The 14300-nt window shown below is 54.3% G+C and overlaps 1 protein-coding gene across 2 annotated transcripts in view; it reads left to right on the plus strand.

Annotated features, from left to right (window-relative positions):
- Positions 1-3541, plus strand: part of WNK2 (WNK lysine deficient protein kinase 2) — an 88936-nt gene extending 85395 nt beyond the window's left edge. For both annotated transcript variants that reach the window (XM_063411890.1, XM_063411892.1), the window contains exon 28: positions 3288-3541. In XM_063411890.1, the coding sequence (XP_063267960.1) occupies positions 3288-3395 (108 nt within the window). In that variant the 3' untranslated portion in view covers positions 3396-3541. The remainder of the gene's footprint in view (positions 1-3287) is intronic.
- Positions 3542-14300: the final 10759 nt, after the last annotated feature.

Raw genomic sequence — 14300 nt, forward strand, 5'->3', positions numbered from 1 at the left:
CAGAAGAATGATGCAGCACTGGCCTTTGCAGTTTGTTTGCATGTTTAACTCTGGTCTCCATTCCACAGCTTTAAAGAGGGAATATTTTTAAAATTCCTTTTAAAAAAAAGTTCTTTTGGAAATGCATTTTAAGAGGAAATGTTGCCCAGAGCAGCTGTGGCTGCCCCTGGATCCCTGGAAGTATCCAAGGCCAGGCTGGATGGGACTTGGAGACAGGGAAGGGTGTCCGTGTCCAGGACAGGGAGTGGGATGGGATGAGCTTTAAGGTTCCTTCCAACTCAAACCATTCTGGCACTCTGCGGTTACTTAACCATTACTCCATATCTGTCTTTACTCTGCTCCGTTCGTGGCTTCCGCTTTTCTCTGAATCCTTGACATCAGCTGGGGGCAAAACTAGAGTGAATGGGTGAGATGTGGCATTCTCTGTGCTCCTGCAGAGATACTTGTGTTGGGAACAGGGTGCTAAGAGACAGGATTCCTGAAGTGAGCTTCTTCCTCCAGGGGCCAATTTTGCTGTTTGGTGTTTGTGGAAGAAAATCATTAATACTCTGAATCACTAGTTTAAATTGGCTTTGCCAATGGTAGCTCTTTCCCTTCAAGCATTTTTCATGATCCCAGGGCATTACTGTCAGGTCTGGGACCATGCAGAATTTTTCCAGAGAAGCCTCATGGATGTGAGGCTCTCATGTGGCTCCATGTCTGTTTTGTTCAGTTTGCATGTGTTTGAGCAGGAAAAACATCTTGGAAGCCTTGGAAATTGGCTTTGGAGAGTTGTAACCAGAAGTCTCCCTTCTGGAATTTTTGTGATGTCAATATTGCTTTCCCTGTCATCCCCACTCCCCCACTACCCCCGCTGCAATGAAGGAAAAGGTTCAAGGCTTTTGGAGTGAGATCGATGTTAATCATCAGATATCAGCTATTAAGGAAAACCTTGCCTTGTTTTCTGCCTTGTTGTCAGCTAGTTCCCCCCGTTTTCTACGGATGCTGTTGAAAGTGTTGGCTCGGAGACAGTCGCCCATGGAACAGTTTCTGACTGTGTGTCATGTACAGTGAGGTTTCCTCGCCTTCCCCAGTTCTTGGTCTGCCCTCTCCTGATTTGGGGTGATTCCTGTGGGGCAGTGTGGGCAACGATCTCTACAGAGCCTATGACAGGGAGCTCACACTCCTGTTGTAGTGGTGGATGAATGTCTGATCTGGGATTGTTTATAAAACAGCAGAACCATGATGGTGTGTAATTTCTGGCTGTGGTTATTTATCATGGGCTGAGTCCTTGAGGAGCACCTCAGTGGTTTGTGGTGTCGGGCAGTGTCTGGCTGGTGCTTGGGCAGACTCACCTTCAGTGGAGTTTTCTGATGTGCTGATCTCTGTTACTATTTTATCCCTGGCAGTCATTTTCCTATCTGTATACCCCCGAAATGAACCAGTTTGTTGATCTGGTGGGAACTGTGCTGACTCACATGTGTCAGTGCCTTTTGGCAGGGGCAACACTTCTGGCTGTGGAGTGATCCCTGTGGATTCAGCAGGACAGGGATGCCTCAGCTGGACTCCAGAAGTGCAGTGTAATGAGATGGATTTTAGGAGCTGTCAGGCTACAAATTCTGCTTTATGAAGGAACTTGCTGCTCAGAAGGGTTTGGACGTGCTGCACTGCTCACTGTGTGAGCACTTACACCTGATTGGGGTGGAAGTCAGGCTCGGACCAGGAGGTGGCTGCTGTTGGGAATGGTGTGATCCTCTCTGCTCCCTCCTCAGGGGTAGTTGTGTGCTATCAAGGCTGTTGCTGCTTATGCTTGGATCTATATTTGATTATCAAACTTCTCCCTTTAAATAATTTCCTCATGAGGAGTTTAGGCTCTGCATGGGTCGAGGCTTAGTCTGACACACAAAGCCTCAGGAAGCTTTAGGGCTCGCTTGGTCACTGGAGAAGCTGTTCATAGACAATGCCCTATGATTTGATAAAGTATCTGTTACAATACTGAAATTCTTGTGAGAAGCTCTTGATTTTTCCAAATTTGGTGAGCAAGGAGCACTTGGATGAATTTCTTTGTGCAAAAGGAAGAATGGATGGTGAATATTGAGCACATCGTTGTAGTCACAAGGCAGAGGGAAAAGTTAGGATTGTTTTTTCCCCTCATGAAGGAGCACATCCCTACACTTTGCCTGTCATGCCTGAGGCACCACTGGAGCACCAGCTACAGCACTGTGGCTTTTGAAGAGCTGGGCATGGTGAGAGCCTCTCCAGCCACTCTTCAGGAGACCTCTCTGGGCCTGTTGTAGTTTTTGTGAGGCATTTAGGGGCCTGACACCTTGTAAAAACTTAGGAGATTTAGAAAGAACGGGCCCCAGCAGTGTCCATGCCCTGCGCTGTCCCCAGCGTCCCCTGCCTGCCCTGGGGACCCCCTGCATGAGCTCTGAGCTTCCCGGAGCCGTCTGCTCCCTCACACCGCTGTGGCTGTCCCTCCACAGGCGTGCACGTGTCTGTCTGTCTGTCTGTCTGTCTGTGGAGCCGTGTCGGGCTGTGTGTCCTGTCCCCCAGCCCAGCCAGGGCCTGTGCTGCGGGCTGGGGACACGAGGTGACACCCTGCACTGCTGCTGCCTCTGTGATGTGCTGCTCTCGGTGCCTCCCCTCCTTTGACCCTGCTCCTGTCCCTGCTGTGCCCCCCGTGTCTGTCCAAGCGCCCTCCCTGTGCTCTGCCCCGTGGATGGGCCCGTCCCTGGCTGGGCACAGAGCCCTGTGGCCCCGCTGCAGGGAGCTCCTCCAGCCCAGCCATGCTGGGATCCTCTGGGCCGAGGCTCGGCTCGTTCCGTGGGACGAGGGAGCCGAGCCTGCAGCGCGGGGAGCAGCCCCGGCCTGCGCTGACTCCCCTCCTCTGAGGGAGCCGAGCCTGCAGCGCGGGGAGCAGCCCCGGCCTGCCCTGGCAGCCCCGGCCTGCCCTGACTCCCCTCCTCTGACACCCACATGGGGTCACGTCCATCTCCCTCCTGCCCGCAAACGGAGCCAAACGCTGGCTGTACCCTGCCTCTTCCCATCTCTGCCTCCGGGACCTGGCTCTTCCCCCCGGGAATCAGCTGCGCTCTGAGGGCCCTGTGAGGCGCTGAGGTTGTGCCGCAGCAGGAATGGCTCACACACCTGGGCTCAGCTCTCAGCCCTGTTTCCTTGTGGGACCGGGAGCGCGCTCTGGCAGCAGCGCCTCCCACACACTTGAGGTCCCCCAGCTCACAGGGCCCTTTAGGTTTGGTTTGGGTTTTCCTAGATGTGAAATCCATGTGTGGATGTTTTTCTTTTAGATTCTGAAAAGGAGACCTTCAGCGAGTGACCCGTGGCCCCCACAGCTCCGGTGCCAGGCGCGAGGCCCCGCCGTGGCCAAGGAGGAGGAAGAGGAGGATGGGAAATGATTTATCGTGTGTGAGGAGTTCTGTGCCGTTCTGGTCCATTCAACGCTATTTTGTAACTTCTTTCTAATCATTTTTTTATTTATAGTTGGAAATACAAAAATGTTATGCAATAAAAAATAAAGGAGAATTATTTTGGGGGAAAAGGATTTTGTTCCAAATTGTTCCCTTCTGTTGTGAGCCAGGTTTCCATGAGCAGCACACGGAGAAGAGGGAGGAGGAGGAAGAGGAGGAGGCACTCCTTCAAATGCTTTTTGTTTCACACAGTTAATTGTCATTAAGCAATTTTCCAAGTGATAAACTAGGCACGCATATAAGAAAGATAAGTTCCAGTTCCATTTAAATTTCTCACAGTTCCTTTTTAAAGATGAGATTCTATTTTAAATCCACTTAAATCAAGTAAAAAACCTCCGTATCCTGCACCAGAGAATGAGTCTGCTCATCACTTCTCTTTTTACCTCTCTCTTTTTCTCATAGACTGGCCACATTTTCTTGCCAGACTTAAATACAGTCTTGAGTCACTGCTGATTTTAAATGTAAGGCTGAAATCCTTCCACAGATGAGTGGGTAACTGGAGCCATTTTTAAGACTCTGAAGTGCCTTCAATGATCTAAACCGAGGCAGTGGGGGTTTCTTTCTCTGGCTTCACTGGCATTGGGTTTCAGCTGTCTCCTGGACTGAGGTGATGGACAGAGCAGTTCGTAGCAATAATCTCACAAGCAATCATTTATCCAAGGACTACTCACCTGGTTTTCAGAAAGCTGGGTTAGCATGGTCCTAAGAAGTGGGAAGATGCTGCTCCTGCTGTTACATCTGGGCCCCAAAGTCTCTGCACCCACGGGCCTCCCCTGCTGCTCATGCATTCCCAGCCCAGGCTCCTCTCAGCCTGGCTCTGGTTTTGGTACCAGAGCCTCCCCCTGCCCCGCGGCCTCTCGGTACCACCCTCCCTCACAGCTGGAGCCTGGCGTGCTTTCTTCTTGTTATCTGCCATGTCTGTCTCTTCCAAATCTTGGTTCTAAGTAATAAATCTTATTTTGATGCTGTTGTTCCCTATTTCCTTTCCACCTCCGCCCCTCCTGTCCACCAGCAGGGGTGAGGAGAGCGCAGGTGGAGATACGTGTAAAGCTCCAAAACCATTCAAACACTAGGTTAATTCACAGTTTTGAAGTCCCAAGACCAAAATATACATATTTATGTTAATTTTTTTGCTTCTCTGGGGTGCCTCCTGGCCTGTCCCTTTCTGAGGAAATGGGATGGATCACAGGAGCAGGGACTGGTAAGTGGTAAATTATTGCTGGCCTTGGGCTTCCCTGCTCACAGGAGGGGCCAACCTCTGTCCCTTCCCTAAGGGGTGGGAGAAGGGGGATCCAGGGGAGTGGGACATGTTCCTGTTTCTCTTTTGGTTGTTCTCTTTTCTGTGCAGGGAGTGCAGCCCTGTGCTGGGTGGGGGGACAGGGGTGTCGTGTCCCCAGGGTGCTTCTCCAGGGATGAGCCACTACTCCAGGGATCACAAACACAAAGCACTGTGTCCTCATCTCAGATTTTTATTCCCGAGTTTAAAATATGGTTTTCTCCAGGGAAATACCTTGCAGGGTCTCCTGGCGTCCAGAACTTCCTTCATCAGTTGTTCTGAATTTCTTCACTGCTTCTGCAGACCCTTGAACTCCTCCACAGTCGCAGGGAACCAAGGGGCCTCTGACCTCAGATAAGCATTTTATAAATATTCTATTAATATTCAGATTAAAACTAAGGATTAGTATCAGACTTGAAGCTCAGGAGTGGAAGCTGCAGCAAGCCCTGGCTGGCGGCTGCTCCCCATGTCTGCCCAGCCCACCTGGCTTTGCATAATCTCTCCTCTGAAGGGCTGCTCCCTCTGGGAGGGTACCCCTGTGTTTGCTGCTTGCTCACTAGTCTGGAGCTGCTGAGGGTCCCTGAGCTCCTCTGGGATGAACCACTGAAAGGAACCCTCTAATTCACCCCATGAATCTGTGAGGGGGAATCAGTTTCAACTAAGAAGAAATTTGGATTGGATATTATGAAGGAATTGTTCCCTGGCAGGGTGGGCAGGCCCTGGCACAGGGTGCCCAGAGCAGCTGTGGCTGTCCCTGGATCCCTGGCAGTGCCCAAGGCCAGGCTGGACACTGGGGTTGGAGCAGCCTGGGACAGGGGGAGGTGTCCCTGCCCACGGCAGGGGGTGGAAAAGGATGGCTTGTACAGTCCCTTTCAACCCAAACCATCCTAGGATTCTGTGGTCCCAGTGTTTCATCCCAGCCTCCCTGCTGGAGAAGAAGAGACGTGAGTGCTGGGGGTTTATGGCAAAGGAAGGAAATTCCTGCAAATGTTGAAAGCACGGCTTAGTTCCCTGTGACTTCAGGGGCTGCAGAAGCAATGAAGTGCTTGGGTGCCTGCTGATTGTGAGGGACAGGGAAGATTGGAAAGGTTTCATATCCCCTCTGGATTTGTGCAGTTTTGGTAAGACTTTAAAGAATGTTTAAATGGTTTATTTTCTGTGCACTTTCTCAGTGCTTTAGTGGCCTGAGCAGGAGAGTATCTGGAAAGAAGGAAAGAAGTAAAAGAAGGAGAAACTGATGTGACACTTGGGGGCATGTGGAGATGTTTGAGGCTGCTGGATGTTTAACAAGGATTCCAGGGGCTTGTAACACAGCCATGGAAATGCAGAGCCAGTTAAAAATGTCAAACATTGCAACATCATTTTCAGATGTTTGCTGATGGCACATGAGCTGCTGGACTCAATGATGTGAGTGCTCTGGGAGAGGGATGGCATGGGGACTCCATGGGGCTTGGCAGCCCTAAACCTTCTGTTTGGGGGCACTTTGGAAGGTAACTCGTGTTTGTTATCCTTGTTAAATCAGAGCATGCACTGGTTTTTTAAAAAAACCCATGAAGTGGCCTCAGTGGAGCTCTGCAATGCTGTGCTGCCTATTGGTGGCAGAATGAACTTTCTGTATCCCAGGGCTGGCTGGTGATGCACGGATGGGAGAAGGCGTCTGGAAGAAGACACCCTCCTCCCAACAGCCTCGCTGTGGGTTTGCTCTCACACGTGCAAAGTGATGGACACCCTGAAAATTGCTGACAGTGTCCTGTTTGCTCTTGCAGTAGGATTCTAGGAGCATATTTCTGTATTTATTTTATATTTATTTGGCACTGAGAGATGATATGAAGAAGCTGGCAATTAGCAATGCAGAAAGAAAAACACTTCTGTTTACTGGTGAGCAAAGTAAAGGGACATGCAACTCGTAGAGTTCAGCAGTTGGAGACTTTTATTTGTCCTTTTCCTTCTATTTCCTTACACTTACTGGAAGGTATCCCTGCCCCTGGCAGGGGGTTGGAACTAGGAGAGCTTTAAGGTCACTTCAAACCCAAACCATTCTGTGACTGTACGATTATCCTTCACTATTTTCTACCACCTCTTATTACAAAAGCAGACAAGGAAAATTGTTCAGAAATTGCCTGCCTGGATGGTTTCTCCATGGGAAAATGCAATTGCTGCAAAGCAAACCCAAATGCTCCACTTCAGCTGGAGCTGACACTATGAGCAGGTTTCCTGTGAGTTAGAAGTGCCCAGAGTAGGGCTGTGCCCCTGTCCCAGGGGTGTGGGACCCTCTCGGAGCCGGGCTGGCTCCCCATCACTTTTGAATCAGCTCTGAGGTGCTTTGAGTTACCTCCCTTCCCTGGGTGCTGCATCTGCATCTGCATGCATGAGGAGTTGGTCCTGCTACGAAATTGCCTCAGTTCCATGTCTTTCTCACAGCACTGTTTATTTTCTTTTCTTAATCTCTGGGTAAACTTTTGGCTGTGCTCAGTACCAGGAGCTCAGGCTATGGTGACAAACGCAGTGTCCCCAGGCGTGATGGCCCCTGTGCAGGGCAGGTGGGACTGTGCTGGCCACCAGTGGGCTCAGCTGGCCCAGGGGGTCCCTGCTGGACCCCAGTGGGGGACAGCCTGAAGTGATGTTTTCCAGATGAAAAAACCAAGTTCCCCCTTTTTATTTTCTCCACTCCCTGTTCTGCAAAGCTGGAGCATCCCCAGGGGCTGTGCCCACCCTGTGGGAGGGGAAGGGTCTCTGGGAGCTGGGGCGGCTCCATGGGGGCACCAGGGCAAGGAGGGAGCTCTGGGCTCTGGAGGGGCTGCATCCAGTGACAGTGCACCCTGTGACAGTGACAGTGCACCCTGTGACTGTGACAGTGCACCCTGTGACAGTGCCACCCCTGTGGCTGCCAAATCACTGCTGAGCCCGTCTCTTACCACAATGGGAACCAGAGGGATGGGCTGGGAGCGAACTTGGAATTTTTTTATTGTCATTTTTAATCAGATCTAGGACAAAATCCTCAAGATGTGGGCTGGAGCCTGGAGAATTCCCCTATGCCACACCAGGCCGGGAACGTGGGGCAGGCAGGGACGCAGCATTCTGTTACTGGCCTGTAACTATTCAAATCTCTATTTTTAAGAAACCTCTGTGCTACATCCTGGCTTCACAAGATACAGCTGTTACCAGCAGTTCATGAAACGACATGGACATGTGTGAACTGCCCAAACCTGTTCCCAAACACTGATTTTTGCAGAGGACTAGAACTGGAGCGTTGAGCACACCAGTGGTGGGGTGGGTTTTTCAGGGTTTGTTTTTCAGGGTGGGTTTTTCCGCTGACACCGCATGCCTGACGGGCCGGGCTGGCTCTCTGTGGCAGCAGCCCTCGGCTCTTTGTCATGGTGATCGGCAATGCTTCGCTGTTGTCATGGCTGCGGGGTTACTACTGAAGCCAAAGCACTGCACAGCCCTTTTATTCATAGTTTCAGTGTATAAACTAATTAAGTCAAGTGAAAGCAGCAGTCTGTTCCCTGCGCTTTATTTCTCTATTATGCAGGATCAGATAAACCTGATTCCTGCCGTTCTCCAAAATAACCAGACTCCGTTTCACCTCCTTGGCTAAGTTTTGTACCTTAACACCAAGCAAAGTTCACTGATTATTTAATCGTCCAGAAACCTCCTTGCAAAATTGAAAAGGTCTCTGGAAAATGTCTTTTGAGCTGCTAAGCTGGGGCTCAGAGCCAGTGCGTTGCAGCTGTGCCGCATTCCTTATCACTGCTGTACTCGGGGCACGAACCCGGTCACTGGGTTTAGTTTCCGAGCTTGTGCATCGCTGGGTAAAAAAAACCCCAAAACAACAAACGGTGGCAAAATGCTTGGGGGGATCTCAGCAGAGCTGCTGGCTCCTGCCCCGGCCCGGGAGGATGGAGAGGGACAGCCCCGAGCGGCGGTGCCGGGCGCGGTGTCCCCTCCGGCGGGGACAGTGACACACCGCCCAGTTTCCATTGAAGCCTCGGGTGAGCAGCGCTGCAGGGAACCCCAGTGCGGCTCTGTCGGGAACGGCTTTGGGAGATTTGGTGTCCGCGCTCGGGTCGCGGTCACTGCCCAGCTCCTGCGCAAAGTGAAAGCAGGCAGGGACCCTGGAGAGCCTCTGAGCCCTGCCTGGGTGCTGCTGGGTGTCTCCAGGAGGACAGGCGGGCTCTGGCACGCCGCCCGGGAGGGCTGAGCCCTCAGCACCCTCCCGGGACGCCAGCAGGAGATGCAGGAGATGCAGGTGCCACTCGGGGTACAAAGGGAGCTGGAATTTGTGCCCGTGTCCCACATGGAGCTATTGGCCGTGGCCAGCACAGTGTCCGGGGGACATGTGCCCCTTCCAACTCTTTGTTGCTCCAAAAGAGGCTGCAGTAATCGCTTCGGTTCCTTTCTTAGCAAATATTTTTACCGTTAATCTCATTTTGACAGAGTATTTGTGGGTAGTAAGCACAATGGAGGCTCAAATATAACAAATCTTCTAGTGGGAGATGATCTTCTCTAGCTCCAGCCCCAGCCTGGCGGCTTTTATGGTGCTGAAGGCACCAGCTGCAGCTCCTGCCCCTCCAGGGTTCCCTGCTGGCATTGTCCCTCTGCAGGAGCGTGTGAGGCTCGGGCGGGGCAGAGCAGGGCCGGGCTGGGGCTGTGTGCGCCCAGCGGAGCTCAGGACATGCAGGGCTCGCTGTAAGGCGCCCCACAGACAGCGGAGGGCGGGCAGGGACCGAGCAGGGCCGGGCTGGGGCTGTGTGCGCCCAGCGGGGCTCAGGACACGCAGGGCTCGCTGTAAGGCGCCCCACAGACAGCGGAGGGCGGGCAGGGACAGAGCAGGGCCGGGCTGGGGCTGTGTGCGCCCAGCGGAGCTCAGGACATGCAGGGCTCGCTGTAAGGCGCCCCACAGACAGCGGAGGGCGGGCAGGGACAGAGCGACCCGGCAACCACCACGGAGAATTTCACCAGAACGGAAGGAAGAGCTCCCAAAGGTTCTGCTGGTTGCCAGTCAAAATCAGCCGGGATAAAGTTTGGGGTTTGTTTAAACAGTAGTACTGCAGGAAAGGGACAGTTCTGCAGAGGGAGGTGACAGTGACAGTGTTGCTGAGGGACGCTGGCACAGCTGAGCCCTCCCTGCCAGTCCCTGCGTGGGGCTTTGTGAATTCACCGGCCAGAACTTGTACCCTGGTACCTGATCACCTTCACTGCAAGCCAAAAATATGCAACTTTTACATGCAGATGAGAATACTGTGTTTTAGCAAACTGCAGACCTCTTCTGGGCTCCCAGGTGAAGGGACGCACTCATTCCTGTGCAGCAAGGATTTCACGACTGATGAACATCAGTTTCTATTTTTCAGCCCCACCAAACAAAGCACAACAAAAGCCAACTATTGATGAATACCCTTAGGGATAAGTATCAGGCTGGGAGAACTATGTGAGTTAAAAGTCAACGCCTCCCTTTTAATGGGGATCAACTAGTCTTGTGTTAATGCAGACTGGAAATTAGAAGACAGTTAATACTAATGAGAGGATAAAAATTCTGGAGCACCTTGTGATTGCAGAGGTGGTTTGAGAAGCTCGTGGAAGGATTGTGCAACTGAGTAGAAACTCTTGAAGGAAGAAAATAGCTTTTTGTTATGAATCCTGAGGGACTTGGTGGACTGCTGTACTTGGAAACAAAAGGCACTTTTGGTTTTTCCCCAGATAAATCCCTAGGGTTATCTGTGGGGGTAAGAAAAAATTCCTGTTGGCAGGTCATCTAACTTGTGGGTGTGGGGTTGTTGTTCTTTCCCATCCTCTCAAGCACTGAAGATTGGTCTCAGCAAGAACCAAGATGCAAGCCAGATTTGCCAAGTGACATTAAAATCCTGGGGTCTGGCTGATGGTACTGCCCGGTGTCCGCAGAGTACAAGCAAGGTCAGGGCTGGGTGGGAACTTCTCCCTTGCAGACCTCAGCCTTGGCAGAGGGTGCCAGGAGCTGGTCCTGGTGCCCTGCTGCGTGCAGGGACGTCCCAGCGATCACCAGCAATTGTCACTGAGCAAGTGGGTGTCTGTCAGGCAGGTTCGTGTGCTGGCTGTTCGGCCAGACAGTGTTAATGCAAACACACCCCTCTGGAGAGAAGGTAAACGTCAACATAAACATGCTCCCTGCACAGACAGCAGTCAAGCCAGAGTGTAATATAAACACAATCCCTGGAGAGACGCTGGACAGTGATATAAACACAGTCCCTAGAGAGAAGCTGGACAGTGATATAAACACAATGCCCGGACAAAAGCTGGACAGTGTAAATATAAACACAGTGTCCGAAGAAAAGCTGCCAATAACATAAAACCCCCTCCCCTGCAGAGCAGCCCGAGCCGAGCCCGCCAACAGCAGCGCTGAGGGCGCAGCCCCGCACCTGCTCTGCCACGTGAGGGACGGGGAGCGCTCGAACCTCATTGGCTCCTTTCGCGCAACCCCATTGGTCCATTTTCGATCCTTCCTCTGATTGGTTCATTTCTCAATCCTCCACCTGATTGGCTCAAGTGTTTCACCCCGCCCCCTGTCTTCCCTATAAAAGGCCCTGTTCCCTCACAATTTCGGCGGTTTTTTGCTGCACCCTAAAGAGGAAGGAGCTGGGTAGGAAAGTTCCGACTGCTCCGGGAGCGCCGCCCGAAGGAGCCAATTGCACTGGAGAGCCTGAAATCAGTGAAGAGCCTGTAATCCCTGAGCAGGCAGCCGCTGTGCCTGTGCCTCTGGGCCGTCCTTCTAAGGACGCTTCTGCAGGAAGGCTGTGGCACTGTGATCAGTGCCCACTGCCACAGCTGCGTGTCTGGGTGCCAACACCAGGAACCCACCCCGGCGACTGCCGTGACTCTGCGCTTGTCCCAGGCAGGAGGCGGGACTCTTCCTGCAGGGCTCGGCGCTGCCGTGCCTGGGGCAGGTAAGCAGGGACCCTCTGAGCCCACAGCAGCCCTTGCCCAGCTGCGGGCAGGTGTTGGGGCCTTGGCTGGGTCACCCCGCTGTCCCTTGCCCTGCCCCAAGGTCTGCAGTCATCTGACACAGAGCTGGGTGGAGAACTGGTGTGGACAGGGGGATGTCCTAACCCAGGGCTGAGGGAGGGGCTGGGACTGGGGCTCGGTGCCAGGTGCCACCGGGGGACTGGGGCCCAGTGCCAGTTGACACCAAGGGACTGGGGCCAGGTGCCACCAGGGGACACGGGCCCAGTGCCAGTTGACACCTGAAGTTACTGAAGAGCTTGAAATCCCTGTGCCCCCTGAAAGAGCTTGAAATCCCTGTGCCCCCTGAAAGAGCTTGAAATCCCTGTGCCCCCTGAAAGAGCTTGAAATCCCTGTGCCCCCTAAAAGAGCTTGAAATCCCTGTGCCCCCTAAAAGAGCTTGAAATCACTGTGCCCCCTAAAAGAGCTTGAAATCCCTGTGCCCCCTAAAAGAGCTTGAAATCCCTGTGCCCCCTAAAAGAGCTTGAAATCACTGTGCCCCCTGAAAGAGCTTGAAATCACTGTGCCCCCTGAAAGAGCTTGAAATCACTGTGCCCCCTGAAAGAGCTTGAAATCACTGTGCCCCCTGAAAGAGCTTGAAATCACTGTGCCCCCTGAAAGAGCTTGAAATCACTGTGCCCCCTGAAAGAGCTTGAAATCACTGTGCCCCCTGAAAGAGCTTGAAATCACTGTGCCCCCTAAAAGAGCTTGAAATCACTGTGCCCCCTGAAAGATCTCGAAATCACTGTGCCCCCTGAAAGAGCTTGAAATCACTGTGCCCCCTAAAAGAGCTTGAAATCACTGTGCCCCCTAAAAGATCTCTAAGGAGCTGAAATCACTAAGGAGCCTGCAATCCCTGAGCAGGCAGCAGCTGTGCCTGTGCCTCTGGGCCGTCCTTCTAAGGACGCTTCTGCAGGAAGGCTGTGGCACTGTGATCAGTGCCCACTGCCACAGCTGCGTGTCTGGGTGCCAACACCAGGAACCCACCCCGGCGACTGCCGTGACTCTGCGCTTGTCCCAGGCAGGAGCCGGGACTCTTCCTGCAGGGCTCGGCGCTGCCGTGCCTGGGCCAGGTAAGCAGGGACCCTCTGAGCCCATAGCAGCCCTTGCCCAGCTGCGGGCAGGTGTTGGGGCCTTGGCTGGGTCACCCCGCTGTCCCTTGCCCTGCCCCAAGGTCTGCAGTCATCTGACACAGAGCTGGGTGGAGAACTGGTGTGGACAGGGGGATGTCCTAACCCAGGGCTGAGGGAGGGGCTGGGACTGGGGCTCGGTGCCAGGTGCCACCGAGGGACTGGGGCTCAGTGCCAGGTGACACCAAGGGACTGGGGCCCAGTGCCAGGTGACACCGGGGGACCGGGGCCCAGTGCCAGGTGACACCAAGGGACTGGGGCCCGGTGCCAGGTGACACCGGGGGACTGGGGCCCAGTGCCAGGTGACACCGGGGGACTGGGGCCCAGTGCCAGGTGACACCGGGGGACTGGGGCCCGGTGCCAGGTGACACCAAGGGACTGGGGCCCGGTGCCAGGTGACACCGGGGGACTGGGGCCCAGTGCCAGGTGACACTGGGGGACTGGGGCCCAGTGCCAGGTGACACCAAGGGACTGGGGCCCGGTGCTAGGTGCCACTGGGGGACTGGGGCCCGGTGCCAGGTGACACCGAGGGACTGGGGCCCGGTGCCAGGTGACACCGGGGGACTGGGGCCCGGTGCCAGGTGACACCGAGGGACTGGGGCCCAGTGCCAGGTGACACCAAGGGACTGGGGCCCGGTGCCAGGTGCCACCGGGGGACCGGGGCCCGGTGCCAGGTGACACCGGGGGACTGGGGCTCGGTGCCAGGTGACACCAAGGGACTGGGGCCCGGTGCCAGGTGCCACCAGGGGACACGGGCCCAGTGCCAGTTGACACCTGAAGTTACTGAAGAGCTTGAAATCACTGTGCCTCCTAAAAGAGCTTGAAATCACTGTGCCCCCTAAAAGAGCTTGAAATCACTGTGCCCCCTAAAAGAGCTTGAAATCACTGTGCCCCCTAAAAGATCTCTAAGGAGCTGAAATCACTAAGGAGCCTGCAATCCCTGAGCAGGCAGCCGCTGTGCCTGTGCCTGTGCCTCTGGGCCGTCCTTCTAAGGACGCTTCTGCAGGAAGGCTGTGGCGCTGTGATCAGTGCCCACTGCCACAGCTGCGTGTCTGGGTGCCAACACCAGGAACCCACCCCGGCGACTGCTGTGACTCTGCGCTTGTCCCAGGCAGGAGCCGGGACTCTTCCTGCAGGGCTCGGCGCTGCCGTGCCTGGGCCAGGTAAGCAGGGACCCTCTGAGCCCACAGCAGCCCTTGCCCAGCTGCGGGCAGGTGTTGGGGCCTTGGCTGGGTCACCCCGCTGTCCCTTGCCCTGCCCCAAGGTCTGCAGTCATCTGACACAGAGCTGGGTGGAGAACTGGTGTGGACAGGGGGATGTCCTAACCCAGGGCTGAGGGAGGGGCTGGGACTGGGGCTCAGTGCGAGGTGACACCGGGGGACTGGGGCCCAGTGCGAGGTGACACCAAGGAATACGGGCCCAGAACCAGGTGACACTAAGAGACATGCACCCAGT

Source organism: Prinia subflava, chromosome 14, assembly GCF_021018805.1.
Source record: "Prinia subflava isolate CZ2003 ecotype Zambia chromosome 14, Cam_Psub_1.2, whole genome shotgun sequence".
NCBI lineage: Eukaryota > Metazoa > Chordata > Aves > Passeriformes > Cisticolidae > Prinia > Prinia subflava.